At 55.9% G+C, this 27,563-nt stretch overlaps 1 protein-coding gene across 2 annotated transcripts in view; it reads right to left on the bottom strand.

Moving 5' to 3' along the window:
* Positions 1-27,563, bottom strand: part of DISP3 (dispatched RND transporter family member 3) — a 546,610-nt gene that overhangs the window by 342,754 nt on the left and 176,293 nt on the right. For both annotated transcript variants that reach the window (XM_063948697.1, XM_063948698.1), the window contains exons 5-7: positions 19,083-19,217; positions 12,645-12,805; positions 7,699-7,838 (exon numbers count right to left, since the gene is read on the bottom strand). In XM_063948697.1, the coding sequence (XP_063804767.1) occupies positions 7,699-7,838; positions 12,645-12,805; positions 19,083-19,217 (436 nt within the window). The remainder of the gene's footprint in view (positions 1-7,698; positions 7,839-12,644; positions 12,806-19,082; positions 19,218-27,563) is intronic.

The raw sequence follows: 27,563 nt of genomic DNA, 5'->3' as shown, positions 1-27,563 counted from the left end.
GTGTATAAGGTGTATATGTAACATAAATGCATTCTGTGCTTATATTTAGGTCCCATCACCATGATATCTCATTATGGTATGCAATTATTCCAAAATACAGAAAAATCCCATATCCAAAATACCTCTGGTCCCAAGCATTTTGGATAAGGGAGACTCAACCTTTATTACATTCAATCATTAAATGAGAGGATTATAAATACAGAAATGTTGGCCCTCTGAAAAGTATAATGGTGCATATGTACTCAGTACTTGGTTTGTGCCCCTTCTACATGAATTCCTGCCTCAATACGGCATGGCATGGATTCTATCAGCCGGTGGCACTGCTGAGGTGTTATGGAAGACCAGGATGCTTCAATAGCGGCCTTCAGCTCTTCTGCATTGTTCCGTCTCATGTCTCTCATCTTTCTCCTGGCAATGCCCCATAGATTCTCTCTTTTGTCTTTAGCCCAGGTAAGACGCTTCTGACGTTGTTTGTTGTTCAGGAGCGGCATGACAAGAGGAATACGATATCTGAAGCCCATGTCCAGGATCCGTCTGTGTGTGGTGGCTCTTGATGCACTAACTCCAGACTCAGTCCACTCCTCGTGATGCTCCCCCACACTTTTGAATGGCCTTTTCCGGACAAGAAAAAAAGAACTGGTCTGTTGCTCAGTGGTCCAAAGTCCTCTTTTCTGATGAGAGCAAATTTTGCATCTCATTTGGAAACCAAGGTCCCAGACTAGAGAGGAAGAATGGAGAGGTACACAATCCAAGATGCTTGAAGTCCAGTTTCCACAGTCTGTGTTGATTTGGGGAGCCATGGCATCGGCTGGTGTTGGTCCACTGTGCTTTATTAAGTCCAGAGTCAACACAGCCGTCTACCAGGACATTTTAGAGCACTTCATACTTCCTTCAGCAGACAAGCTTTATGGAGATGATGACTTAATTTTCCAGCAGGACTTGGCACCTGCCCACACTGCCAAAAGTACCAAAACCTGGTTCAATGACCGTGGGATTACTGTGCTGGATTGGCCAGAAAACTTGCCTGACCTGAACCCCATAGAGAATCTATGGGGCATTGCCAAGAGAAAGGTGAGAGACAATGTAGAAGAGCTGAAGGCCGCTATTGAAGCATCCTGGTCTTCCATAACACCTCAGCAGTGCCCCAGGCTGATAGACTCCATGCCACGCCGCATTGAGGCAGTAATTCATGCAATAGGGGCCCAAACCAAGTACTGAGTACATATGCATGACTATACTTTCCAGAGGGCGACATTTCTGTATTTAACATCCTTTTTTATTGATTTTATGTAATATTCTAATTTTCTGAGATTTTGGATTTGGGGTTTGCTTAAGCTGTAACCCGCAATCATCAAAATTCTAACAAATAAAGGCTTGAAATATCTCGCTTTGCATGTAATGAGTCTATATAATATATTACTTTCACCTTTTAAGCTGAATTACTGAAACAAATGAAGTTTTGCACAATATTCCAATTTTCTGAGTTTCACCTGTATATTATACATCTATTCATCCATCCATCTATATATTATAAATCTCTCCATGTATCAATCTATCTATGTATTATATTATATATCGCTCCATCCATCTATATATTATACATCTATTCATCCATCTATATAGTATATATCTCTCCGTCTATCTACAGTATCTATATATATTATATATCTATCCAGCTATCTATCCATCCATCTATATATTATACATCTATCTCTCCATCCATCCATCTATATATTATACATCTATCTCTCCATCCATCCATCTATATATGATCTATCTCAACTTCTATCTGAATATAATCTGTCCATCAATCTATATATATCTATCCATCCCTCTATTTATTATCTATCTCTCCATCCATCTATATATTATATATCTCTCCGTCAATCTATATCTTATATATATATATATATCCACCCATCTATATATTATCTATCCATCCATCAATCAATCAATCAATCAATCAATCAATCAATCAATCCATCTACAGTATATACTATATATCGACCCATCTACTATATATATCATCTATCTCTCCATCCATCTATATATTATCTGTCCATCAATCCAGCCATCTATATATATATATATATATACACAATTTAAAAGAAGAGGCACTCAATCAATAATGATATATGAAAAAAAGTCTTATGATTTTATTTTCACCCAACGACGGGCATTTCAGGTAGAATCACACTGATGGTGGTGGCTCAGCAAAATCTTGTGTATAAATTGCAACCAATGCAGCACTATAAAGTGCTTTTTGATAAAAAATATATTTGCTTATTGAGAGGACATGAAAAGATCAAACCAGTACGTCCGTCGACCTCGGTCCCATGTGGACCGTTCAAGACCCGCACACCATGTTACAGTCACCCTCCATCATCCAGAGCCATCCGCAAGCAGACATATACCAGACACCACCAACTTTATACCCCACACAGTACACATTACTTACTGCAGCTGATCGGAATCAACCGCTCAACCATCCGCGGCGTGCGTCTCACCTCAATGCGCATGTGTCAACCAGCACTATGTGCTCAGTGTACTACAGCAACGCGCCGGGACATTCAGACGTTCCACGGCGCTAGGGATTTACGGATACAGCACGTGACCACCCTCATCCCACCAATGCCGTACACGCATATGCGTACCACGGCTTGGTAGGCCTCTGGATGTCACGTGACACCTTTCCTTATCCCCACAGCAAACGGATCATAGCAACACCAATACATAGGGCCGTTGTCATGGTCACCCCGCTATGAATACAACAGACTACCGTCTCAGTGCATCATCACGAGGGATTACCTAGGCACTGTCACCCAAAGGCTGTTGTGTAGTAATACAATTAGATCCAACATTTCAATTTGAACACGCTGTGCATTATTATCGGCAAGACGGCACACCAAACGTAGGTGTGGGGAACATGATCATGCAGCCTAAATAATAATAATATTAAAAGTATCAATAAATGCATATCATGATAAAATGTGTCACCAGATGTCTGCTTGCAGAATAAACTACTGGATAGTGATCCTATTCCAAAATGCAATGTGCAAAAATGACAATCAACAATACACAAACATATACTAAATAATTGATCTTCTATAAGGCCATGAACCCTAGTAAGGGCATAACATATGCAGAACATATTAAAGTATCAAATCATGGTTCAGCACTATAAGAAGCACCGAAAATTGTTACTCTCATTCAAGCCCCTAGGGGACTTAGTGTCCAATACATGAATCCAACGAGATTCGGATTGAAGTAACTTTCTTCCTCGGTCTCCACCCCTAGCCAGCTTGGGGATATGGTCTATGATTATGCACTTTAGTGCTGCAAGTTGATGTCCATTTTGAAAAAAATGCAGAGCCACCGGTTTATCACTCTTTTGATTCAAAATTGCCTGCCGAATGGAGAGGCGATGGTTCGCCATCCTCTCCCTAAAGGTAGTAGTGGTCTTATCCACATGGGCATAATAAGATGTAAATGACAAAGTCCGATGTACATGTAACTTGGTGTTTAATTGGGATTTTTTTCCCGGTGTGCGGATGAGCAAACATTTTTCCTGTTAGCATACTATTTGTTACTATAGGCCTCCAGGTCGGCCAATAGTCTCTGCAGAAAACTCGGTACTACAACCATTAGCCAAGTATGTGGATTTCTTATTGCACCCTGTGGTTGTCAGCAGTAAAAGCTACATACAGGATACTGGTGACTTTTTGAATAAGCTTTACTCAAATAGATGTTTTACCAGCTGAATTTGTGTTTGCAACGATGGATGTTGCATCATTGTACACTGTCATACCCCATGATCTTGGTATTTTGGCTGTGGAACGAGCATTGTCTACTTTCAAATTTATAATTATATAATATTATATAATATAATGATAACACATATACAAAGGGGCCGGCTATGTGCAGTAGCGTACAGACGCGTAGAAGCGCAGGGAAGCGCAGGGAAGCGCACAGCCGCAGGGAAGCGCAGGGTAGCGCACAGCCGCAGGGAAGCGCACAGCCGCAGGGAAGCGCAGGGAAGCGCACAGCCGCAGGGAAGCGCAGGGAAGCGCACAGCCGCAGGGAAGCGCAGGGAAGCGCACAGCCGCAGGGAAGCGCAGGGAAGCGCACAGCCGCAGGGAAGCGCAGGGAAGCGCACAGCCGCAGGGAAGCGCACAGCCGCAGGGAAGCGCACAGCCGCAGGGAAGCGCAGGGTAGCGCACAGCCGCAGGGAAGCGCACAGCCGCAGGGAAGCGCAGGGAAGCGCACAGCCGCAGGGAAGCGCAGGGTAGCGCACAGCCGCAGGGAAGCGCACAGCCGCAGGGAAGCGCAGGGAAGCGCACAGCCACAGGGAAGCGCAGGGAAGCGCACAGCCGCAGGGAAGCGCACAGCCGCAGGGAAGCGCAGGGAAGCGCACAGCCGCAGGGAAGCGCACAGCCGCAGGGAAGCGCAGGGAAGCGCACAGCCGCAGGGAAGCGCAGGGAAGCGCACAGCCGCAGGGAAGCGCAGGGAAGCGGACAGACACAGGGAAGCGCACAGCCGCAGGGAAGTGCAGGGTAGCGCACAGCCGCAGGGAAGCGCAGGGTAGCAGACAGCCGCAGAGAAGCGCAGGGAAGTGCACAGCCGCAGGGAAGCAGAGGGTAGCGCACAGCCGCAGGGAAGCGCACAGCCGCAGAGAAGCGCAGGGAAGTGCACAGCCGCAGGGAAGCAGAGGGTAGCGCACAGCCGCAGGGAAGCGCACAGCCGCAGAGAAGCGCAGGGAAGCGCACAGCCGCAGGGAAGCGCAGGGTAGCGCACAGCCGCAGGGTAGCGCACAGCGGCAGGGAAGCGCAGGGTAGCGCACAGCCGCAGGGAAGCGCACAGCCGCAGGGAAGCGCAGGGTAGCGCACAGCCGCAGGGAAGCGGACAGCCGCAGGGAAGCGGACAGCCGCAGGGAAGCGCAGGGTAGCGCACAGCCGCAGGGAAGCGCACAGCCACTGGGAAGCGCAGGGTAGTGCACAGCCGCAGGGAAGCGGACAGACGCAGGGAAGCGCAGGGTAGCGCACAGCCGCAGGGAAGCGCAGGGTAGCGCACAGCCGCAGGGAAGCGCAGGGTAGCGCACAGCCGCAGGGAAGCAGACAGCCGCAGGGAAGCGCAGTGTAGCAGACAGCCGCAAGGAAGCGCACAGCCGCGGGGAAGCGCAGGGTATTGCACAGCCACAGGGAAGCGCACAGCCGCAGGGAAGCGCAGGGTAGCGCACAGACGCAGGGAAGCGCAGGGTAGCAGACAGCCGCAAGGAAGCGCACAGCCGCGGGGAAGCGCAGGGTATTGCACAGCCGCAGGGAAGCGCACAGCCGCAGGAAAGCGCAGGGTAGCGCACAGCCGCAGGGAAGCGCAGGGTAGCGCACAGCCGCAGGGAAGCACAGGGTAGCGCACAGCCGCAGGGAAGCGCACAGCCGCAGAAAAGCGCAGGGTAGCGCACAGCCGCAGGGAAGCGCAGGGTAGCGGCTGTGCAATACTGTACAGCTCATACTAGAAGGAGTCTGTAGGATAAAGCCGCCCCCTGCCAGTATCTGCGTTCCAAGTGCTGAACTGAAGACGCCATTACCATCGGTCGCCATGTTGGCAGCATCGGTTATCTTACCCAGAATGACCACCGGACCTGTTCTGTTGGGGCCAGGAAATCTGCGTCCGAAGATGCAGACCCTGGGCTCACCACTCCCAGAAAAGGGGAGAGACACCCTGCTCTGGAACGGGGCATGCAGTGGTAGGAGCCTAGGCTTAGAGGCTTGGCTAACCGTTAGCGACTGCGTGGTCTGAGACCATTAATACGTATAGATAGTAAATACTGCTAGTGCATGATAATAACAGTATAATGTAACATATGGATATTGTATAATAACCTGATCCCTAGAGGATCCCTACACACACATCCAGCCTGCTGTGCGCACACACTAAACAGGCTCCTCCCACTGCGTCAGCTACACATCCATCCAGCCTGCCTGTGCACACTCACTAAACAGGCTCCTCCTACTACGCACAGAGCAATTCCCTACACTCACAATACAGGCTCCTCCCACTACGCACAAAGCAATGCCCTACACTCACTATACAGGCTCCTCCCACTATGCACAGAGCAATGCTCTACACTCACTATACAGGCTCCTCCCACTATGCACAGAGCAATGCCCCACACTCACTATACAGGCTCCTCCCACTACGCACAGAGCAATGCCCCACACTCACTATACAGGCTCCTCCCACTACGCACAGAGCAATGCCCCACACTCACTATACAGGCTCCTCCCACTACGCACAGAGCAATGCTCTACACTCACTATACAGGCTCCTCCCACTACGCACAGAGCAATGCCCCACACTCACTATACAGGCTCCTCCCACTATGCACAGAGCAATGCCCCACACTCACTCACTATACAGGCTCCTCCCACTATGCACAGAGCAATGCCCCACACTCACTATACAGGCTCCTCCCACTACGCACAGAGCAATGCTCTACACTCACTATACAGGCTCCTCCCACTATGCACAGAGCAATGCCCCACACTCACTATACAGGCTCCTCCCACTACGCACAGAGCAATGCTCTACACTCACTATACAGGCTCCTCCCACTATGCACAGAGCAATGCCCCACACTCGCTATACAGGCTCCTCCCACTATGCACAGAGCAACGCCCCACACTCACTATACAGGCTCCTCCCACTACGCACAGAGCAATGCTCTACACTCACTATACAGGCTCCTCCCACTATGCACAGAGCAATGCCCCACACTCACTATACAGGCTCCTCCCACTATGCACAGAGCAATGCCCCACACTCACTATACAGGCTCCTCCCACTACGCACAGAGCAATGCCCCACACTCACTATACAGGCTCCTCCTACTACGCACAGAGCAATGCCCCACACTCACTATACAGGCTCCTCCTACTACGCACAGAGCAATGCCCCACACTCACTATACAGGCTCCTCCTACTACGCACAGAGCAATGCCCCACACTCACTATACAGGCTCCTCCTACAACGCACAGAGCAATGCCCCACACTCACTATACAGGCTCCTCCTACTACGCACAGAGCAATGCCCTACACTCACTATACAGGCTCCTCCCACTACGCACAGAGCAATGCCCCACACTCACTATACAGGCTCCTCCTACTACGCACAGAGCAATGCCCCACACTCACTATACAGGCTCCTCCCACTACGCACAGAGCAATGCCCCACACTCACTATACAGGCTCCTCCCACTACCCACAGAGCAATGCCCCACACTCACTACACAGGCTCCTCCTACTACGCACAGAGCAATGCCCCACACTCACTATACAGGCTCCTCCTACTACGCACAGAGCAATGCCCCACACTCACTATACAGGCTCCTCCCACTACGCACAGAGCAATGCCCCACACTCACTATACAGGCTCCTCCCACTACGCACAGAGCAATGCTCTACACTCACTATACAGGCTCCTCCCACTATGCACAGAGCAATGCCCCACACTCACTATACAGGCTCCTCCTACTACGCACAGAGCAATGCCCCACACTCACTATACAGGCTTCTCCTACTACGCACAGAGCAATGCTCCACACTCACTAAACAGGCTCCTCCCACTACGCACAGAGCAATGCCCCACACTCACTATACAGGCTCATCCCATTACGCACAGAGCAATGCCCCACACTCACTTTGCGTAGCAGGATGACTCCAGCGGAGAGATATAGGCGGCCCATATTCCCAGGGCGGCGGGCATGATGAAGAGAACGGCCACCCAGCAGCAGGAGACGATGAGAGACATGAACAGTCCAAAATCATGTACAGCCGGAATCTGCAGAGACAGAGGATGAGCCTCAGCGTCACTTCCAATCCCATACCCCCCTCAATTACCCCCCTCCCCGGAGGCTAATCCCATACCCCCCTCAATTACCCCCTCCCCGGAGGCTAATCCCATACCCCACCTCAATTACCCCCTCCCCGGAGGCTAATCCCATACCCCACCTCAATTACCCCCCTCCCCGGAGGCTAATCCCATACCCCACCTCAATTGCCCCCTCCCCGGAGGCTAATCCCATACCCCCCTCAATTACCCCCTCCACGGAGGCTAATCCCATACCCCACCTCAATTACCCCCCTCCCAGGAGGCTAATCCCATACCCCGCCTCAATTACCCCCCTCCCAGGAGGCTAATCCCATACCCCACCTCAATTACCCCCTCCCCGGAGGCTAATCCCATACCCCACCTCAATTACCCCCTCCCCGGAGGCTAATCCCATACTCCACCTCAATTACCCCCTCCCCGGAGGCTAATCCCATACCCCACCTCAATTACCCCCTCCCCGGAGGCTAATCCCATACCCCACCTCAATTACCCCCTCCCTGGAGGCTAATCCCATACCCCCCTCAATTACCCCCCTCCCCGGAGGCTAATCCCATACCCCACCTCAATTACCCCCTCCCCGGAGGCTAATCCCATACCCCACCTCAATTACTCCCTCCCCGGAGGCTAATCCCATACCCCCCTCAATTACCCCCCTCCCCGGAGGCTAATCCCATACCCCGCCTCAATTACCCCCTCCCCGGAGGCTAATCCCATACCCCACCTCAATTACCCCCTCCCCGGAGGCTAATCCCATACCCCCCTCAATTACCCCCCTCCCCGGAGGCTAATCCCATACCCCCCTCAATTACCCCCCTCCCCGGAGGCTAATCCCATACCCCCCTCAATTACCCCCTCCCCGGAGGCTAATCCCATACCCCGCCTCAATTACCCCCTCCCCGGAGGCTAATCCCATACCCCCCTCAATTACCCCCCTCCCCGGAGGCTAATCCCATACCCCACCTCAATTACCCCCTCCCCGGAGGCTAATCCCATACCCCACCTCAATTACCCCCTCCCCGGAGGCTAATCCCATACCCCCCTCAATTACCCCCCTCCCCGGAGGCTAATCCCATACCCCACCTCAATTACCCCCTCCCCGGAGGCTAATCCCATACCCCATCTCAATTACCCCCCTCCCCGGAGGCTAATCCCATGCCCCACCTCAATTACCCCCCTCCCCGGAGGCTAATCCCATACCCCACCTCAATTACCCCCTCCACGGAGGCTAATCCCATACCCCACCTCAATTACCCCCCTCCCAGGAGGCTAATCCCATACCCCGCCTCAATTACCCCCCTCCCAGGAGGCTAATCCCATACCCCACCTCAATTACCCCCTCCCCGGAGGCTAATCCCATACCCCACCTCAATTACCCCCTCCCCGGAGGCTAATCCCATACTCCACCTCAATTACCCCCTCCCCGGAGGCTAATCCCATACCCCACCTCAATTACCCCCTCCCCGGAGGCTAATCCCATACCCCCCTCAATTACCCCCCTCCCCGGAGGCTAATCCCATACCCCACCTCAATTACCCCCTCCCCGGAGGCTAATCCCATACCCCACCTCAATTACCCCCTCCCCGGAGGCTAATCCCATACCCCCCTCAATTACCCCCCTCCCCGGAGGCTAATCCCATACCCCGCCTCAATTACCCCCCTCCCCGGAGGCTAATCCCATACCCCGCCTCAATTACCCCCCTCCCCGGAGGCTAATTCCATACCCCCCTCAATTACCCCCCTCCCCGGAGGCTAATCCCATACCCCACCTCAATTACCCCCTCCCCGGAGGCTAATCCCATACCCCCCTCAATTACCCCCCTCCCCGGAGGCTGATCCCATACCCCACCTCAATTACCCCCTCCCCGGAGGCTAATCCCATACCCCACCTCAATTACCCCCTCCCCGGAGGCTAATCCCATACCCCCCTCAATTACCCCCTCCCCGGAGGCTAATCCCATACCCCCCTCAATTACCCCCCTCCCCGGAGGCTAATCCCATACCCCACCTCAATTACCCCCTCCCCAGAGGCTAATCCCATACCCCCCTCCCCGGAGGCTAATCCCATACCCCACCTCAATTACCCCCCTCCCAGGAGGCTAATCCCATACCCCGCCTCAATTACCCCCCTCCCAGGAGGCTAATCCCATACCCCACCTCAATTACCCCCTCCCCGGAGGCTAATCCCATACCCCACCTCAATTACCCCCTCCCCGGAGGCTAATCCCATACTCCACCTCAATTACCCCCTCCCCGGAGGCTAATCCCATACCCCACCTCAATTACCCCCTCCCCAGAGGCTAATCCCATACCCCCCTCCCCGGAGGCTAATCCCATACCCCACCTCAATTACCCCCCTCCCAGGAGGCTAATCCCATACCCCGCCTCAATTACCCCCCTCCCAGGAGGCTAATCCCATACCCCGCCTCAATTACCCCCCTCCCCGGAGGCTAATCCCATACCCCACCTCAATTACCCCCTCCCAGGAGGCTAATCCCATGCCCCACCTCAATTACCTCGCTCCCAGGAGGCTAATCCCATACCCAGCCTCAATTACCCCCTCCCAGGAGGCTAATCTCATACCCCACCTCAATTACCCCCTCCCAGGAGGCTAATCCCATACCCCACCTCAATTACCCCCCTCCCCGGAGGCTAATCCCATACCCCACCTCAATTACCCCCTCCCCGGAGGCTCCCAGGAGGCTAATCCCATACCCCGCCTCAATTACCCCCTCCCAGGAGGCTAATCCCATACCCCACCTCAATTACCCCCCTCCCTGGAGGCTAATCCCATACCCCACCTCAGTTACCCCCTCCCCGGAGGCTAATCCCATACCCCACCTCCGTTACCCTGCTCCCAGGAGGCTAATCCCATACCCCACCTCAATTTCCCCCTCCCCGGAGGCTAATCCCATACCCCACCTCAATTACCCCCTCCCCGGAGGCTAATCCCATACCCCACCTAAATTACCCCGCTCCCAGGAGGCTAATCCCATACCCCGCCTCAATTACCCCCTCCCAGGAGGCTAATCCCATACCCCACCTCAATTACCCCTTCCCAGGAAGCTAATCCCATACCCCACCTCAGTTACCCCCTTCCCAGGAGGCTAATCCCATACCCCGCTTCAGTTACCCCCTCCCCGGAGACTAATCACATACCCCACTTCAATTACCCCCCTGCCAGGAGGCTAATCCCATACCCCACCTCAATTACCACCCTCCCAGGAGGCTAATCCCATACCCCGCCTCAAATACCCCCTCCCCGGAGACTAATCCCATACCCCACCTCAGTTACCCTCCTGCCAGGAGGCTAATCCCATACCCCACCTCAATTACCTCCCTCCCAGGAGACTAATCCCATACCCGCCTCATTTACCCCACTCCCGGGAGGCTAATCCCATACCCCACCTCAATTACCCCCCTCCCAGGAGGCTAATCCCATACCCCGCCTCAGTTACCTCCCTCCCAGGAGGCTAATCCCATACCCCACCTCAATTACCCCCTTCCCAGGAGGCTAATCCCATACCCCCCCTCAATTACCTCTCTCCCAGGAGGCTAATCCCATACCCCCCTCAATTACCTCCCTCCCAGGAGGCTAATCCCATACCCCCATTAAATTACCCCCTCCCAGGAGGCTAATCCCATACCCCACCTCAATTACCCCTTCCCAGGAAACTAATCCCATACACCACCTCAATTACCCCCCTCCCAGGAGGCTAATCCCATACCCCGCCTCAATTACCCTTTCCCAGGAGGCTAATCCCATACCCCACCTCAATTACTCCCCTCCCAGGAGGCTAATCCCATACCCCTCCTCAATTACCCCCCTCCCAGGAGGCTAATCCCATACCCCTCCTCAATTACCTCCCTCCCAGGAGGCTAATCTTATACCCCACCTCAATTACCCCCCTCCCAGGAGGCTAATCCCATACCCCACCTCAATTACCCCCCCTGCCAGGAGGCAAATCCCATACCCCACCTCAATTATCCCCCTGCCAGGAGGCTAATCCCATACCCCACCTCAGTTACCCCCTCCCAGGAGGCGGCCATTTTGTGGCTGAACCAATATTAATCAGCCAATGAATTTTCTAGGAATTAGCGACATCACTAAGGGCCTCATTCATATTTATACATAAACCCGCTGCTTTACCTACAAAGTCACTATCTGGGGGTCTGCGCATGTGCAGATATTGCTTCCAGACCCCCGTCAGCCGCAGCATGATTGAGGGGGAGGGGGGTGGTAACAGACACCATTCTTTAAAACAGGGGCGTGTTGCCACCATTTTGTAGGCGTGACGGGTCCAAGGTTGGACGCAGACTTTCTGGACCCCGGTGTCCGGATCCTATGAGTTAGCTTCACCTTACGCAGACTGACATCTGCCTGCACACATCATGGGTAGTGACCGATGGTCGTTATGGAGATCAGAGGCCGTGTCCTCAGAGGCGGATCTCACATATGGTAACAGGAGGCGTCTATCTCCTACAGGCGCCTCTCGCTCTTCCCTGCGGCTGCGCAATTCCATACAAACATGAATTAGGCCCAGACCGTGCAGCATTCAGGAGCAGGCAGCGCATACAGTCACAAGGCACCGGTGACATCACTGAGGCACCGGCGACATCACTGAGGCACGTCTTCAATATCAGTCCTCGTGCCTCAGTGATGTCACAGCTGCCTAGTGAACTATTAGGACGTTTTATCAGAAACATTGGTTCAGCACAAAATGGCTGCCTCCGCTGAGTGACATCATCAGTCCATACCTGAGAGAAGATGTTGGCTGCGTAGGCGGACGCAGTGGTGAGCGAGGTGAAAAACGTGGCTTTCCCAGCCGTCTGCACTGTGTGGATCATGCGCTGCCGAGGGTCTGTCAGCTGATCCGCCTGGCGATACGTGTTTATAAACACAAAGACGTCGTCCACACCTAGACATTACAGCAAGGGTTAATGCAGCATGATATGCGGGTACAAGACCTTCACCCCGAAACACGCTCTCCGCGCTTTACGTAAACTATAGGTACTGCCAATAGCAATGCTAACCACTCAGCACACTGCACTGTGATATGCGGGTACAAGACCTTCACCCCGAAACACGCTCTCCGCGCTTTACGTAAACTATAGGTACTGCCAATAGCAATGCTAACCACTCAGCACACTGCACTGTGATATGCGGGTACAAGACCTTCACCCCGAAACACGCTCTCCACGCTCTACGTAAACTATAGGTGCTGCCCAATAGCAATGCTAACCACTCAGCACACTGCACTGTGATATGCGGGTACAAGACCTTCACCACGAAACATGCTCTCCGCGCTTTACGTAAACTATAGGTGCTGCCCAACAGCAATGCTAACCACTCAGCACACTGCACTGTGATATGCGGGTACAAGACCTTCACCCCGAAACACGCTCTCCACGCTCTACGTAAACTATAGGTACTGCCAATAGCAATGCTAACCACTCAGCACACTGCACTGTGATATGCGGGTACAAGACCTTCACCCCGAAACACGCTCTCCGCGCTCTACGTAAACTATAGGTACTGCCAATAGCAATGCTAACCACTCAGCACACTGCACTGTAATATGAGGGTACAAGACCTTCACCCCGAAAAACGCTCTCCACACTCTACGTAAACTATAGGTACTGCCCAATAGCAATGCTAACCACTCAGCACACTGCACTGTGATATGCGGGTACAAGACCTTCACCCCGAAACACGCTCTCCGCGCTCTACGTAGACTATAGGTACTGCCCAACAGCAATGCTAACCACTCAGCATACTGCACTGTGATATACGGGTACAAGACCTTCACCCCGAAACACGCTCTCCGCGCTCTACGTAAACTATAGGTACTGCCAATAGCAATGCTAACCACTCAGCACACTGCACTGTGATATGCGGGTACAAGACCTTCACCCCGAAACACGCTCTCCGCGCTCTACGTAAACTATAGGTACTGCCAATAGCAATGCTAACCACTCAGCACACTGCACTGTGATATGCGGGTACAAGACCTTCACCCCGAAACACACTCTCCACGCTCTACGTAAACTATAGGTACTGCCAATAGCAATGCTAACCACTCAGCACACTGCACTGTGATATGCGGGTACAAGACCTTCACCCAGAAACACGCTCTCCACGCTCTACGTAAACTATAGGTACTGCCAATAGCAATGCTAACCACTCAGCACACTGCACTGTGATATGCGGGTACAAGACCTTCACCCCGTAACACGCTCTCCGCGCTCTACGTAGACTATAGCTACTACCAATAGCAATGCTAACCACTCAGCACACTGCACTGTGATATGCGGGTACAAGACCTTCACCCCGAAACACGCTCTCCACGCTCTACGTAAACTATAGGTACTGCCAATAGCAATGCTAACCACTCAGCACACTGCACTGTGATATGTGGGTACAAGACCTTCACCCCGAAACACGCTCTCCACGCTCTACATAAACTATAGGTGCTGCCCAATAGCAATGCTAACCACTCAGCACACTGCACTGTGATATACGGGTACAAGACCTTCACCCCGAAACACGCACTCCGCGCTTTACGTAAACTATAGGTACTACCAATAGCAATGCTTACCACTCAGCACACTGCACTGTGATATGTGGGTACAAGACCTTCACCCCGAAACACGCTCTCCACGCTCTACGTAAACTATAGGTACTGCCAATAGCAATGCTAACCACTCAGCACACTGCACTGTGATATGCGGGTACAAGACCTTCACCCAGAAACACGCTCTCCGCGCTCTATGTAGACTATAGGTACTACCAATAGAAATGCTAACCACTCAGCACACTGCACTGTGATATACCACACCTGGTGCAGACTACAGGTATTCCCCCCACGCCCAGACTGCAGGCGCTCCCCCCCCCCACCTGGTGCAGACTACAGGTATTCCCCCCATGCCCAGACTGCAGGCGCTCCCCCCCACCTGGTGCAGACTACAGGTATTCCGCCAACGCCCAGACTGCAGGCGCTCCCCCCTACCTGGTGCAGACTACAGGTATTCCCCCCACGCCCAGACTGCAGGCGCCCCCGCCCCCCCCCACCTGGTGCAGACTACAGGTATTCCCCCCCACGCCCAGACTGCAGGCGCTCCCCCCACCTGGTGCAGACTACAGGTATTCCCCCCATGCCCAGACTGCAGGCACTCCCCCCACCTGGTGCAGACTACAGGTATTCCCCCCATGCTCAGACTGCAGGCGCTCCCCCCCACCTGGTGCAGACTACAGGTATTCCCCCCATGCCCAGACTGCAGGCGCTCCCCTCACCTGGTGCAGACTACAGGTATTCCCCCCACGCCCAGACTGCAGGCGCTCCCCTCACCTGGTGCAGACTACAGGTATTCCCCCCACGCCCAGACTGCAGGCGCTCCCCCCACCTGGTGAAGACTGCAGGTATTCCCCCCACGACCAGACTGCAGGCGCTCCCCCCACCTGGTGCAGACTACAGGTATTCCCCCCATGCCCAGACTGCAGGCACTCCCCCCCACCTGGTGCAGACTACAGGTATTCCCCCCATGCCCAGACTGCAGGCGCTCCCCCCCACCTGGTGCAGACTACAGGTATTCCCCCCATGTCCAGACTGCAGGCGCTCCCCCCACCTGGTGCAGACTACAGGTATTCCCCCCACGCCCAGACTGAAGGTATTCCCCCCACGCCCAGACTGCAGGCGCTACCCCCACCTGGTGCAGACTGCAGGTATTCCCCCCACGCCCAGACTGCAGGCGCTCCCCCCCACCTGGTGCAGACTACAGGTATTCCCCCAACGACAGACTGCAGGCGCTCCCCCCCCACCTGGTGCAGACTACAGGTATTCCCTCCACGCCCAGACTGCAGGCGCTCCCCCCCACCTGGTGCAGGCTACAGGTATTCCCCCCACGCCCAGACTGCAGGCGCTCCCCCCACCTGGTGCAGACTACAGATATTCCCCCCACGCCCAGACTGCAGGCGCTCCCCCCCACCTGGTGCAGACTACAGATATTCCCCCCACGCCCAGACTGCAGGCGCTCCCCCCCACCTGGTGCAGACTACAGGTATTCCCACAACGCCCAGACTGCAGGCGCTCCCCCCACCTGGTGCAGACTACAGGTATTCCCTCCACGCCCAGACTGCAGGCGCTCCCCCCACCTGGTGCAGACTACAGGTGTTCCCCCCACGCCCAGACTGCAGGCGCTCCCTCCACCTGGTGCAGACTACAGGTATTCCCCCAACGCCCAGACTGCAGGCGCCCCCCCCACCTGGTGCAGACTACAGGTGTTCCCCCCACGCCCAGACTGCAGGTGCTCCCTCCACCTGGTGCAGGCTACAGGTATTCCCCCCACGCCCAGACTGCAGGCGCTCCCCCCCCCCACCTGGTGCAGACTACAGGTATTCACCCCATGCCCAGACTGCAGGCACTCCCCTCCACCTGGTGCAGACTACAGGTATTCCCCCCATGCCCAGACTGCAGGCGCTCCCCCCCCACCTGGTGCAGACTACAGGTATTCCCCCCATGCCCAGACTGCAGGCGCTCCCCTCACCTGGTTCAGACTACAGGTATTCCCCCCACGCCCAGACTGCAGGTGCTCCCCTCACCTGGTGCAGACTACAGGTATTCCCCCACGCCCAGACTGCAGGCGCTCCCCCCACCTGGTGAAGACTGCAGGTATTCCCCCCACGCCCAGACTGCAGGCGCTCCCCCCACCTGGTGCAGACTACGGGTATTCCCCCCATGCCCAGACTGCAGGCACTCCCCCCAACCTGGTGCAGACTACAGGTATTCCCCCCATGCCCAGACTGCAGGCGCTCCCCCCCACCTGGTGCAGACTACAGGTATTCCCCCCATGCCCAGACTGCAGGCACTCCCCCCCACCTGGTGCAGACTACAGGTATTCCCCCCATGCCCAGACTGCAGGCGCTCCCCTCACCTGGTGCAGACTACAGGTATTCTCCCCACGCCCAGACTGCAGGCGCTCCCCCCCCACCTGGTGCAGACTACAGGTATTCCCCCCACGGCCAGGCTGCAGGCACTCCCCCCCACCTGGTGCAGACTACAGGTATTCCCCCCATGCCCAGACTGCAGGCGCTCCTCCCCCACCTGGTGCAGACTACAGGTATTCCCCCCACGCCCAGACTGCAGGCGCTCCCCCCCCCCCACCTGGTGCAGACTACAGGTATTCCCCCCACGGCCAGGCTGCAGGCACTCCCCCCCACCTGGTGCAGACTACAGGTATTCCCCCACGACAGACTGCAGGCACTCCCCCCCCCCCCCCCCCTGGTGCAGACTACAGGTATTCCCCCCACGACAGACTGCAGGCGCTCCCCCCCCACCTGGTGCAGGCTACAGGTATTCCCCCCATGCCCAGACTGCAGGCGCTCCCCCCACCTGGTGCAGACTACAGGTATTCCCCCCACGCCCAGACTGAAGGTATTCCCCCCACGCCCAGACTGCAGGCGCTCCCCCCACCTGGTGCAGACTGCAGGTATTCCCCCCACGCCCAGACTGCAGGCGCTCCCCCCCACCTGGTGCAGACTACAGGTATTCCCCCAACGACAGACTGCAGGCGCTCCCCCCCCACCTGGTGCAGACTACAGGTATTCCCTCCACGCCCAGACTGCAGGCGCTCCCCCCCACCTGGTGCAGACTACAGGTATTCCCCCCACGCCCAGACTGCAGGCGCTCCCCCCACCTGGTGCAGACTACAGATATTCCCCCCACGCCCAGACTGCAGGCGCTCCCCCCCACCTGGTGCAGACTACAGATATTCCCCCCACGCCCAGACAGCAGGCGCTCCCCCCCACCTGGTGCAGACTACAGGTATTCCCACAACGCCCAGACTGCAGGCGCTCCCCCCACCTGGTGCAGACTACAGGTATTCCCTCCACGCCCAGACTGCAGGCGCTCCCCCCACCTGGTGCAGACTACAGGTGTTCCCCCCACGCCCAGACTGCAGGCGCTCCCTCCACCTGGTGCAGACTACAGGTATTCCCCCAACGCCCAGACTGCAGGCGCCCCCCCCATCTGGTGCAGACTACAGGTGTTCCCCCCACGCCCAGACTGCAGGCGCTCCCTCCACCTGGTGCAGACTACAGGTATTCCCCCCACGCCCAGACTGCAGGCGCTCCTCCCGGTGCACAGGCTGCAGGTATTGTAACTCATCCAGCTGCCCTATAGAACCAATCCCAGAGGGAAATGTCGTTACTGCAAGTGATCACTGGGAACAGGGATGCAATCAGTGACATCTGCTGAGGGTGCTGAGTAATAATAACGTGTATGAAGGGGTGTGAGACGCGGTATCTGACTGGATGTGACATGGGGATAATAACTCTGGAGTGAGAACACAGTAATCAGAGTCTATTAATTAGAACAATTATTTTTGTCCTGCTCATTTGTCCCCAATTTATGGTTTGGAAACACTGAAATTCCCTTCCCAGCTGTCACATGACTGCAACTTACAACTCACGAGTAGATAGGTTAGAAAAAAGTAAGTATAATAACAATACTTTGCATAACATTTACATAACCCATTCTGGCCAGTACCACAGAATGCTACATGGGGGCACAACGCGCTGATTGGGGTGTGCGTTGTGTGAGCGGGTGTGATCCCTGGTTTCACGGTAATGACACCAGCGGCCCAGTGCTTTGGGGGTGATTCCGAGTTGTTCGCTCGTTAGCTGATTTTAGCAGCATTGCACTCGCTAAGCCGCCGCCTACTGGGAGTGAATCTTAGCATAGCAGAATTGCTAATGAAAGCTTCGATAATTTTCTCGTAACAATTACCCCGCAGTTTCTGAGTAGCTCCAGACTTACTCTGCCATTGCGATCAGCTCAGTCCTTTTCGTTCCTGCTTTTGACGTCACAAACACACCCAGCGTTCGCCCAGCCACTCCCCCGTTTCTCCAGACACTTCCGCGTTTTGCAACTCGAACGCCTGCGTTTTTCCGCACACTCCCATAAAACGGCCAGTTTCCGCCCAGAAACACCCACTTCCTGTCAATCACACTACGATCAGCACAGCGATGAAAAAGCTTCGTTATGCCGTGAGTAAAATACCTAACTTTTGTGTAAAATAACTAAGCGCATGCGCAGTAAGCGACTAATCGCAGTATAGCGAAAATCAGCAACGAGCGAACAACTCGGAATGACCCCCATTATGTACAAGTAACAGATAAGTAAAGACGCCGTTACTCACCAATCCCAACAATGACAAACGCTGCCACCCCATTCAGGATTCCCAGATACTGTATTCCAAAGGCCACGTGATAGAGGAAAAGGGCCACAAGGCAACTGAGGCCAATGCTGGCGATCCCGAAGAAGGACAGGAACACTGCGAATGGAGAAGACAAGTCCAGGCATTACATCATCAATGACATCACATAATACACTCCCATAACACATGCCTGTCGCATCTAACCGCAGAATACTATGCGTCTGTGTGCGCAATGGGGAGATTAGCATTTCCAGACTCCTCCCCTCTGCCTGCGCCATCCTGTGCATACTCTGCAATCTACGCCTTCACTCCACCTGACTCCTCCCCTCTGCCTGCGCCATCCTGTGCATACTCTGCAAGCTCCACCCTTACTCCACCTGACTCCTCCCCTCTGCCTGCGCCATCCTGTGTATACTCTGCAATCTACGCCTTCACTCCACCTGACTCCTCCCCTCTGCCTGCGCCATCCTGTGCATACTCTGCAAGCTCCACCCTTACTCCACCTGACTCCTCCCCTCTGCCTGCGCCATCCTGTGCATACGCTGCAATCTCCACCCTCACTCCACCTGACACCTCCCCACTGCCTGCGCCATCCTGTGTATACTCTGCAAGCTCCACCCTCACTCCACCTGACTCCTCCCCTCTGCCTGCGCCATCCTGTGCATACGCTGCAATCTACGCCTTCACTCCACCTGACTCCTCCCCTCTGCCTGCGCCATCCTGTGCATACTCTGCAATCTCCACCCTCACTCCACCTGACACCTCCCCACTGCCTGCGCCATCCTGTGTATACTCTGCAAGCTCCACCCTCACTCCACCTGACTCCTCCCCTCTGCCTGCGCAATCCTGTGCATACGCTGCAATCTACGCCTTCACTCCACCTGACTCCTCCCCTCTGCCTGCGCCATCCTGTGTATACTCTGCAATCTCCACCCTCACTCCACCTGACACCTCCCCTCTGCCTGCGCCATCCTGTGCATACTCTGCAATCTACGCCTTCACTCCACCTGACTCCTCCCCTCTGCCTGCGCCATCCTGTGCATACTCTGCAATCTCCACCCTCACTCCACCTGACTCCTCCCCTCTGCCTGCGCCATCCTGTGCATACTCTGCAATCTCCACCCTAACTCCACCTGACACCTCCCCTCTGCCTGCGCCATCCTGTGTATACTCTGCAAGCTCCACCCTCACTCCACCTGACTCCTCCCATCTGCCTGCGCCATCCTGTGCATACTCTGCAATCTCCACCCTAACTCCACCTGACACCTCCCCTCTGCCTGCGCTATCCTGTGCATACTCTGCAATCTCCACCCTAACTCCACCTGACACCTCCCCTCTGCCTGCGCCATCCTGTGCATACTCTGCAATCTACGCCTTCACTCCACCTGACTCCTCCCCTCTGCCTGTGTCATCCTGTGTATACTCTGCAAGCTCCACCCTCACTCCACCTGACTCCTCCCCTCTGCCGGCACTATCCTGTGCATACTCTGCAATCTCCACCCTAACTCCACCTGACACCTCCCCTCTGCCTGTGTCATCCTGTGGATACTCTGCAAGCTCCACCCTCACTCCACCTGACTCCTCCCCTCTGCCGGCGCTATCCTGTGCATACTCTGCAAGCTCCACTTTCACTCCACCTGACTCCTCCCCTCTGCCTGTGCCATCCTGTGCATACTCTGCAATCTACGCATTCACTCCACCTGACTCCTCCCCTCTGCCGACGCTATCCTGTGTATACTCTGCAATCTACGCCTTCACTCCACCTGACTCCTCCCCTCTGCCTGTGTCATCCTGTGCATACTCTGCAAGCTCCACCCTCACTCCACCTGACTCCTCCCCTCTGCCTGTGTCATCCTGTGTATACTCTGCAAGCTCCACCCTCACTCCGTGTGACTACTCCCCTCTGCCTGCGCCATCCTGTGCATACTCTGCAAGCTCCACCCTCACTCCACCTGACTCCTCCCCTCTGCCTGCGCCATCCTGTGCATACTCTGCAATCTACGGCTTCACTCCTCCTGACTCCTCCCCTCTGCCGACGCTATCCTGTGTATACTCTGCAATCTACGCTTTCACTCCACCTGACTCCTCCCCTCTGCCTGTGTCATCCTGTGTATACTCTGCAATCTACGCCTTAACTCCACCTGACTCCTCCCCTCTGCCTGTGTCATCCTGTGTATACTCTGCAAGCTCCACCCTCACTCCATGTGACTCCTCCCCTCTGCCTGCGCCATCCTGTGCATACTCTGCAATCTACGCCTTCACTCCACCTGACTCCTCCCCTCTGCCGACGCTATCCTGTGTATACTCTGCAATCTACGCCTTCACTCCACCTGACTCCTCCCCTCTGCCTGTGTCATCCTGTGTATACTATGCAAGCTCCACCCTCACTCCACCTGACTCCTCCCCTCTGCCTGTGTCATCCTGTGCATACTCTGCAAGCTCCACCCTCACTCCACCTGATTCCTCCCCTCTGCCTGCGCCATCCTGTGCATACTCTGCAATCTACGCCTTCACTCCACCTGACTCCTCCCCTCTGCCTGCGCCATCCTGTGCATACTCTGCAAGCTCCATCCTCACTCCACCTGACTCCTCCCCTCTGCCTGCGCCATCCTGTGTATACTCTGCAATCTCCACCCTCACTCCACCTGACTCCTCCCCTCTGCCTGCGCCATCCTGTGCATACTCTGCAATCTCCACCCTCACTCCACCTGACTCCTCCCCTCTGCCTGCGCCATCCTGTGCATACTCTGCAATCTCCACCCTCACTCCACCTGACTCCTCCCCTCTGCCTGCGCCATCCTGTGCATACTCTGCAATCTCCACCCTCACTCCACCTGACTCCTCCCCTCTGCCTGTGTCATCCTGTGTATACTCTGCAAGCTCCACCCTCACTCCACCTGACACCTCCCCTCTGCCTGTGTCATCCTGTGTATACTCTGCAAGCTCCACCCTCACTCCACCTGACTCCTCCCCTCTGCCTGCGCCATCCTGTGCATACTCTGCAATCTCCACCCTCACTCCACCTGACTCCTCCCCTCTGCCTGCGCCATCCTGTGCATACTCTGCAATCTACGCCTTCACTCCACCTGACTCCTCCCCTCTGCCTGCGCCAATCTGTGCATACTCTGCAAGCTCCACCCTCACTCCACCTGACTTCTCCCCTCTGCCTGTGCCATCCTGTGCATACTCTGCAATCTACGCCTTCACTCCACCTGACTCCTCCCCTCTGCCTGCGCCAATCTGTGCATACTCTGCAAGCTCCACCCTCATTCCACCTGACTCCTCCCCTCTGCCTGCGCCATCCTGTGCATACTCTGCAATCTACGCCTTCACTCCACCTGACTCCTCCCCTCTGCCTGCGCCATCCTGTGCATACTCTGCAAGCTCCACCCTCACTCCAGACTCCTCCCCTCTGCCTGCGCCATCCTGTGCATACTCTGCAAGCTCCACCCTCACTCCACCTGACTCCTCCTCTCTGCCTGCGCCATCCTGTGCATATTCTTCAAGCTCCACCCTCACTCCACCTGACTCCTCCCCTCTGCCTGTGCCATCCTGTGCATACTCTGCAAGCTCCACCCTCACTCCACCTGACTCCTCCCCTCTGCCTGCGCCATCCTGTGCATACTCTGCAATCTACGCCTTCACTCCACCTGACTCCTCCCCTCTGCCTGTGCCATCCTGTGCATACTCTGCAAGCTCCACCCTCACTCCACCTGACTCCTCCCCTCTGCCTGCGCCATCCTGTGCATACTCTGCAATCTACGCCTTCACTCCACCTGACTCCTCCCCTCTGCCTGCGCCATCCTGTGCATACTCTGCAATCTACACCTTCACTCCACCTGACTCCTCCCCTCTGCCTGCGCCATCCTGTGCATACTCTGCAAGCTCCACCCTCACTCCACCTGACTCCTCCCCTCTGCTGGCGCTATCCATTGCATACTCTGCAATCTACGCCTTCACCCCACCTGACTCCTCCCATCTGCCTGTGTCATCCTGTGTACACTCTGCAAGCTCCATCCTCACTCCACCTGACTCCTCCCCTCTGCTGGCGCTATCCTGTGCATACTCTGCAATCTACGCCTTCACTCCACCTGACTCCTCCCCTCTGCCTGCGCCACCCTGTGCATACTCTGCAATCTCCACCCTCACTCCATCTGACTCCTCCCCTCTGCCTGTGTCATCCTGTGTATACTCTGCAAGCTCCGCCCTCACTCCATGTGACTCCTCCCCTCTGCCGGCGCCATCCTGTGCATACTCTGCAAGCTCCACCCTCACTCCACCTGACTCCTCCCCTCTGCCGGCGCCATCCTGTGCATACTCTGCAAGCTCCACCCTCACTCCACCTGACTCCTCCCCTCTGCCTGTGCCATCCTGTGTATACTCTGCAAGCTCCACCCTCACTCCACCTGAGTCCTCCCCTCTGCCTGTGTCATCCTATGTATACTCTGCAAGCTCCACCCTCACTCCACCTGACTCCTCCCCTCTGCCTGCGCCATCCTGTGCATACTCTGCAAGCTCCACCCTCACTCCACCTGACACCTCCCCTCTGCCTGTGTCATCCTGTGTATACTCTGCAAGCTCCACCCTCACTCCACCTGACTCCTCCCCTCTGCCGGCGCTATCCTATGCATACTCTGCAATCTACGCCTTCACTCCACCTGACTCCTCCCCTCTGCCTGTGCCATCCTGTGTATACTCTGCAAGCTCCACCCTCACTCCACCTGACTCCTCCCCTCTGCCGGCGCCATCCTGTGCATACTCTGCAATCTACGCCTTCACTCCACCTGACTCCTCCCCTCTGCCTGTGTCATCCTGTGTATACTCTGCAAGCTCCGCCCTCACTCCATGTGACTCCTCCCCTCTGCCAGCGCCATTCTGTGTATGCTCTGCAAGCTGCGCCCTTACTCCACCTGACTCCTCCCCTCTGCCCGTGTCATCCTGTGCATACTCTGCAAGCTCCGCCCTCACTCCATGTGACTCCTCCCCTCTGTCTGCGCCATGTGACTGAGCGCAGATTAAGTCTTGCACGGAGCATAGGACTGTCGCACTCGCCTGCGCAGCTGTGAATGTTTAGACTACGGAATTGCTAATCATCGCAATGTCCTTAGCAGAACACATACTCAGCACTGCGCAGTATCGGGGAATATTAACTACTCGGCTCGCCCTGTGGTCGCAGAGTGCCCGCATCAGTAACAACGCTGGCGCCATGTTTTTCTAGGTATATGGCGACAGCCGCGCCTGCGGTTCTAGTGCCCAAGCGGTCTCTCCCTGTCAGTGACTGAGGTGAAATCCTCATTGCGGGCGGCCTGGCAAAGGTACCTTGGGGCATGCGCAGTGCGATTACGGCGCTGCGTGAACATGGGCGTACAGACATGAATGAGGCCCACGCTGCGCTGTGTGTACACATGGGACGCTGTGATGAGGTGAGGACCACGCTGCGCTGTGTGTACACATAGGACGCTGTGATGAGGTGATGACCACGCTGCGCTGTGTGTACACATAGGACGCTGTGATGAGGTGATGACCACGCTGCGCTGTGTGTGCACATGGGATGCTGTGATGAGGTGAGGACCACGCTGCGCTGTGTGTACACACGGGACGCTGTGATGAGGTGAGGTCCACGCTGCGCTGTGTGTACACATAGGACGCTGTGATGAGGTGAGGACCACGCTGCGCTGTGTGTACACATGGGACGCTGTGATGAGGTGAGGACCACGCTGCGCTGTGTGTACACATGGGACGCTGTGATGAGGTGAGGACCACGCTGCGCTGTGTGTACACATGGGACGCTGTGATGAGGTGAGGACCACGCTGCGCTGTGTGTACACACGGGACGCTGTGATGAGGTGAGGACCACGCTGCGCTGTGTGTACACATAGGACGCTGTGATGAGGTGAGGACCACGCTGCGCTGTGTGTACACATAGGACGCTGTGATGAGGTGAGGACCACGCTGCGCTGTGTGTACACATGGGACGCTGTGATGAGGTGAGGACCACGCTGCGCTGTGTGTACACACGGGACGCTGTGATGAGGTGAGGACCACGCTGCGCTGTGTGTACACATAGGACGCTGTGATGAGGTGAGGACCACGCTGTGCTGTGTGTACACATAGGACGCTGTGATGAGGTGAGGACCACGCTGCGCTGTGTGTACACATGGGACGCTGTGATGAGGTGAGGACCACGCTGCGCTGTGTGTACACACGGGACGCTGTGATGAGGTGAGGACCACGCTGCGCTGTGTGTACACATAGGACGCTGTGATGAGGTGAGGACCACGCTGCGCTGTGTGTACACATAGGACGCTGTGATGAGGTGAGGACCACGCTGCGCTGTGTGTACACACGGGACGCTGTGATGAGGTGAGGTCCACGCTGCGCTGTGTGTACACACGGGACGCTGTGATGAGGTGAGGTCCACGCTGCGCTGTGTGTACACATAGGACGCTGTGATGAGGTGAGGACCACGCTGCGCTGTGTGTACACACGGGACGCTGTGATGAGGTGAGGTCCACGCTGTGCTGTGTGTACACATAGGACGCTGTGATGAGGTGAGGACCACGCTGCGCTGTGTGTACACACGGGACGCTGTGATGAGGTGAGGACCACGCTGCGCTGTGTGTACACACGGGACGCTGTGATGAGGTGAGGTCCACGCTGCGCTGTGTGTACACACGGGACGCTGTGATGAGGTGAGGTCCACGCTGCGCTGTGTGTACACATAGGACGCTGTGATGAGGTGAGGACCACGCTGCGCTGTGTGTACACATGGGACGCTGTGATGAGGTGAGGACCACGCTGCGCTGTGTGTACACACGGGACGCTGTGATGAGGTGAGGTCCACGCTGCGCTGTGTGTACACATGGGACGCTGTGATGAGGTGAGGACCACGCTGCGCTGTGTGTACACACGGGACGCTGTGATGAGGTGAGGTCCACGCTGCGCTGTGTGTACACATAGGACGCTGTGATGAGGTGAGGACCACGCTGCGCTGTGTGTACACACGGGACGCTGTGATGAGGTGAGGACCACGCTGCGCTGTGTGTACACACGGGACGCTGTGATGAGGTGAGGTCCACGCTGCGCTGTGTGTACACATAGGACGCTGTGATGAGGTGAGGACCACGCTGCGCTGTGTGTACACATGGGACGCTGTGATGAGGTGAGGACCACGCTGCGCTGTGTGTACACACGGGACGCTGTGATGAGGTAAGGACCACGCTGCGCTGTGTGTACACATAGGACGCTGTGATGAGGTGAGGACCACGCTGCGCTGCGTGTACACATGGGATGCTGTGATGAGGTGAGGTCCACGCTGAGCTGTGTGTACACATGGGATGCTGTGATGAGGTGAGGACCACGCTGCACTGTATGTACACATGGGACGCTGTGATGAGGTGAGGACCACGCTGCGCTGTGTGTACACACGGGACGCTGTGATGAGGTGAGGACCACGCTGCGCTGTGTGTACACACGGGACGCTGTGATGAGGTGAGGACCACGCTGCGCTGTGTGTACACACGGGACGCTGTGATGAGGTGAGGACCACGCTGCGCTGTGTGTACACATAGGACGCTGTGATGAGGTGAGGACCACGCTGCGCTGTGTGTACACATGGGACGCTGTGATGAGGTGAGGACCACGCTGCGCTGTGTGTACACACGGGACGCTGTGATGAGGTGAGGTCCACGCTGCGCTGTGTGTACACATAGGACGCTGTGATGAGGTGAGGACCACGCTGCGCTGTGTGTACACACGGGACGCTGTGATGAGGTGAGGACCACGCTGCGCTGTGTGTACACACGGGACGCTGTGATGAGGTGAGGTCCACGCTGCGCTGTGTGTACACATAGGACGCTGTGATGAGGTGAGGACCACGCTGCGCTGTGTGTACACACAGGACGCTGTGATGAGGTGAGGTCCACGCTGCGCTGTGTGTACACATAGGACGCTGTGATGAGGTGAGGACCACGCTGCGCTGTGTGTACACACGGGACGCTGTGATGAGGTGAGGTCCACGCTGCGCTGTGTGTACACATAGGACGCTGTGATGAGGTGAGGACCACGCTGCGCTGTGTGTACACACGGGACGCTGTGATGAGGTGAGGACCACGCTGCGCTGTGTGTACACACGGGACGCTGTGATGAGGTGAGGTCCACGCTGCGCTGTGTGTACACACGGGACGCTGTGATGAGGTGAGGTCCACGCTGCGCTGTGTGTACACATAGGACGCTGTGATGAGGTGAGGACCACGCTGCGCTGTGTGTACACACGGGACGCTGTGATGAGGTGAGGACCACGCTGCGCTGTGTGTACACACGGGACGCTGTGATGAGGTGAGGTCCACGCTGCGCTGTGTGTACACATAGGACGCTGTGATGAGGTGAGGACCACGCTGCGCTGTGTGTACACACGGGACGCTGTGATGAGGTGAGGTCCACGCTGCGCTGTGTGTACACATA

Source organism: Pseudophryne corroboree (genome assembly GCF_028390025.1).
Source record: "Pseudophryne corroboree isolate aPseCor3 chromosome 10 unlocalized genomic scaffold, aPseCor3.hap2 SUPER_10_unloc_4, whole genome shotgun sequence".
Classification (NCBI taxonomy): Eukaryota; Metazoa; Chordata; class Amphibia; order Anura; family Myobatrachidae; genus Pseudophryne; species Pseudophryne corroboree.
Note: the sequence above shows the minus strand (reverse complement) of the source record. Positions and strands in the feature narration are given on the sequence as shown.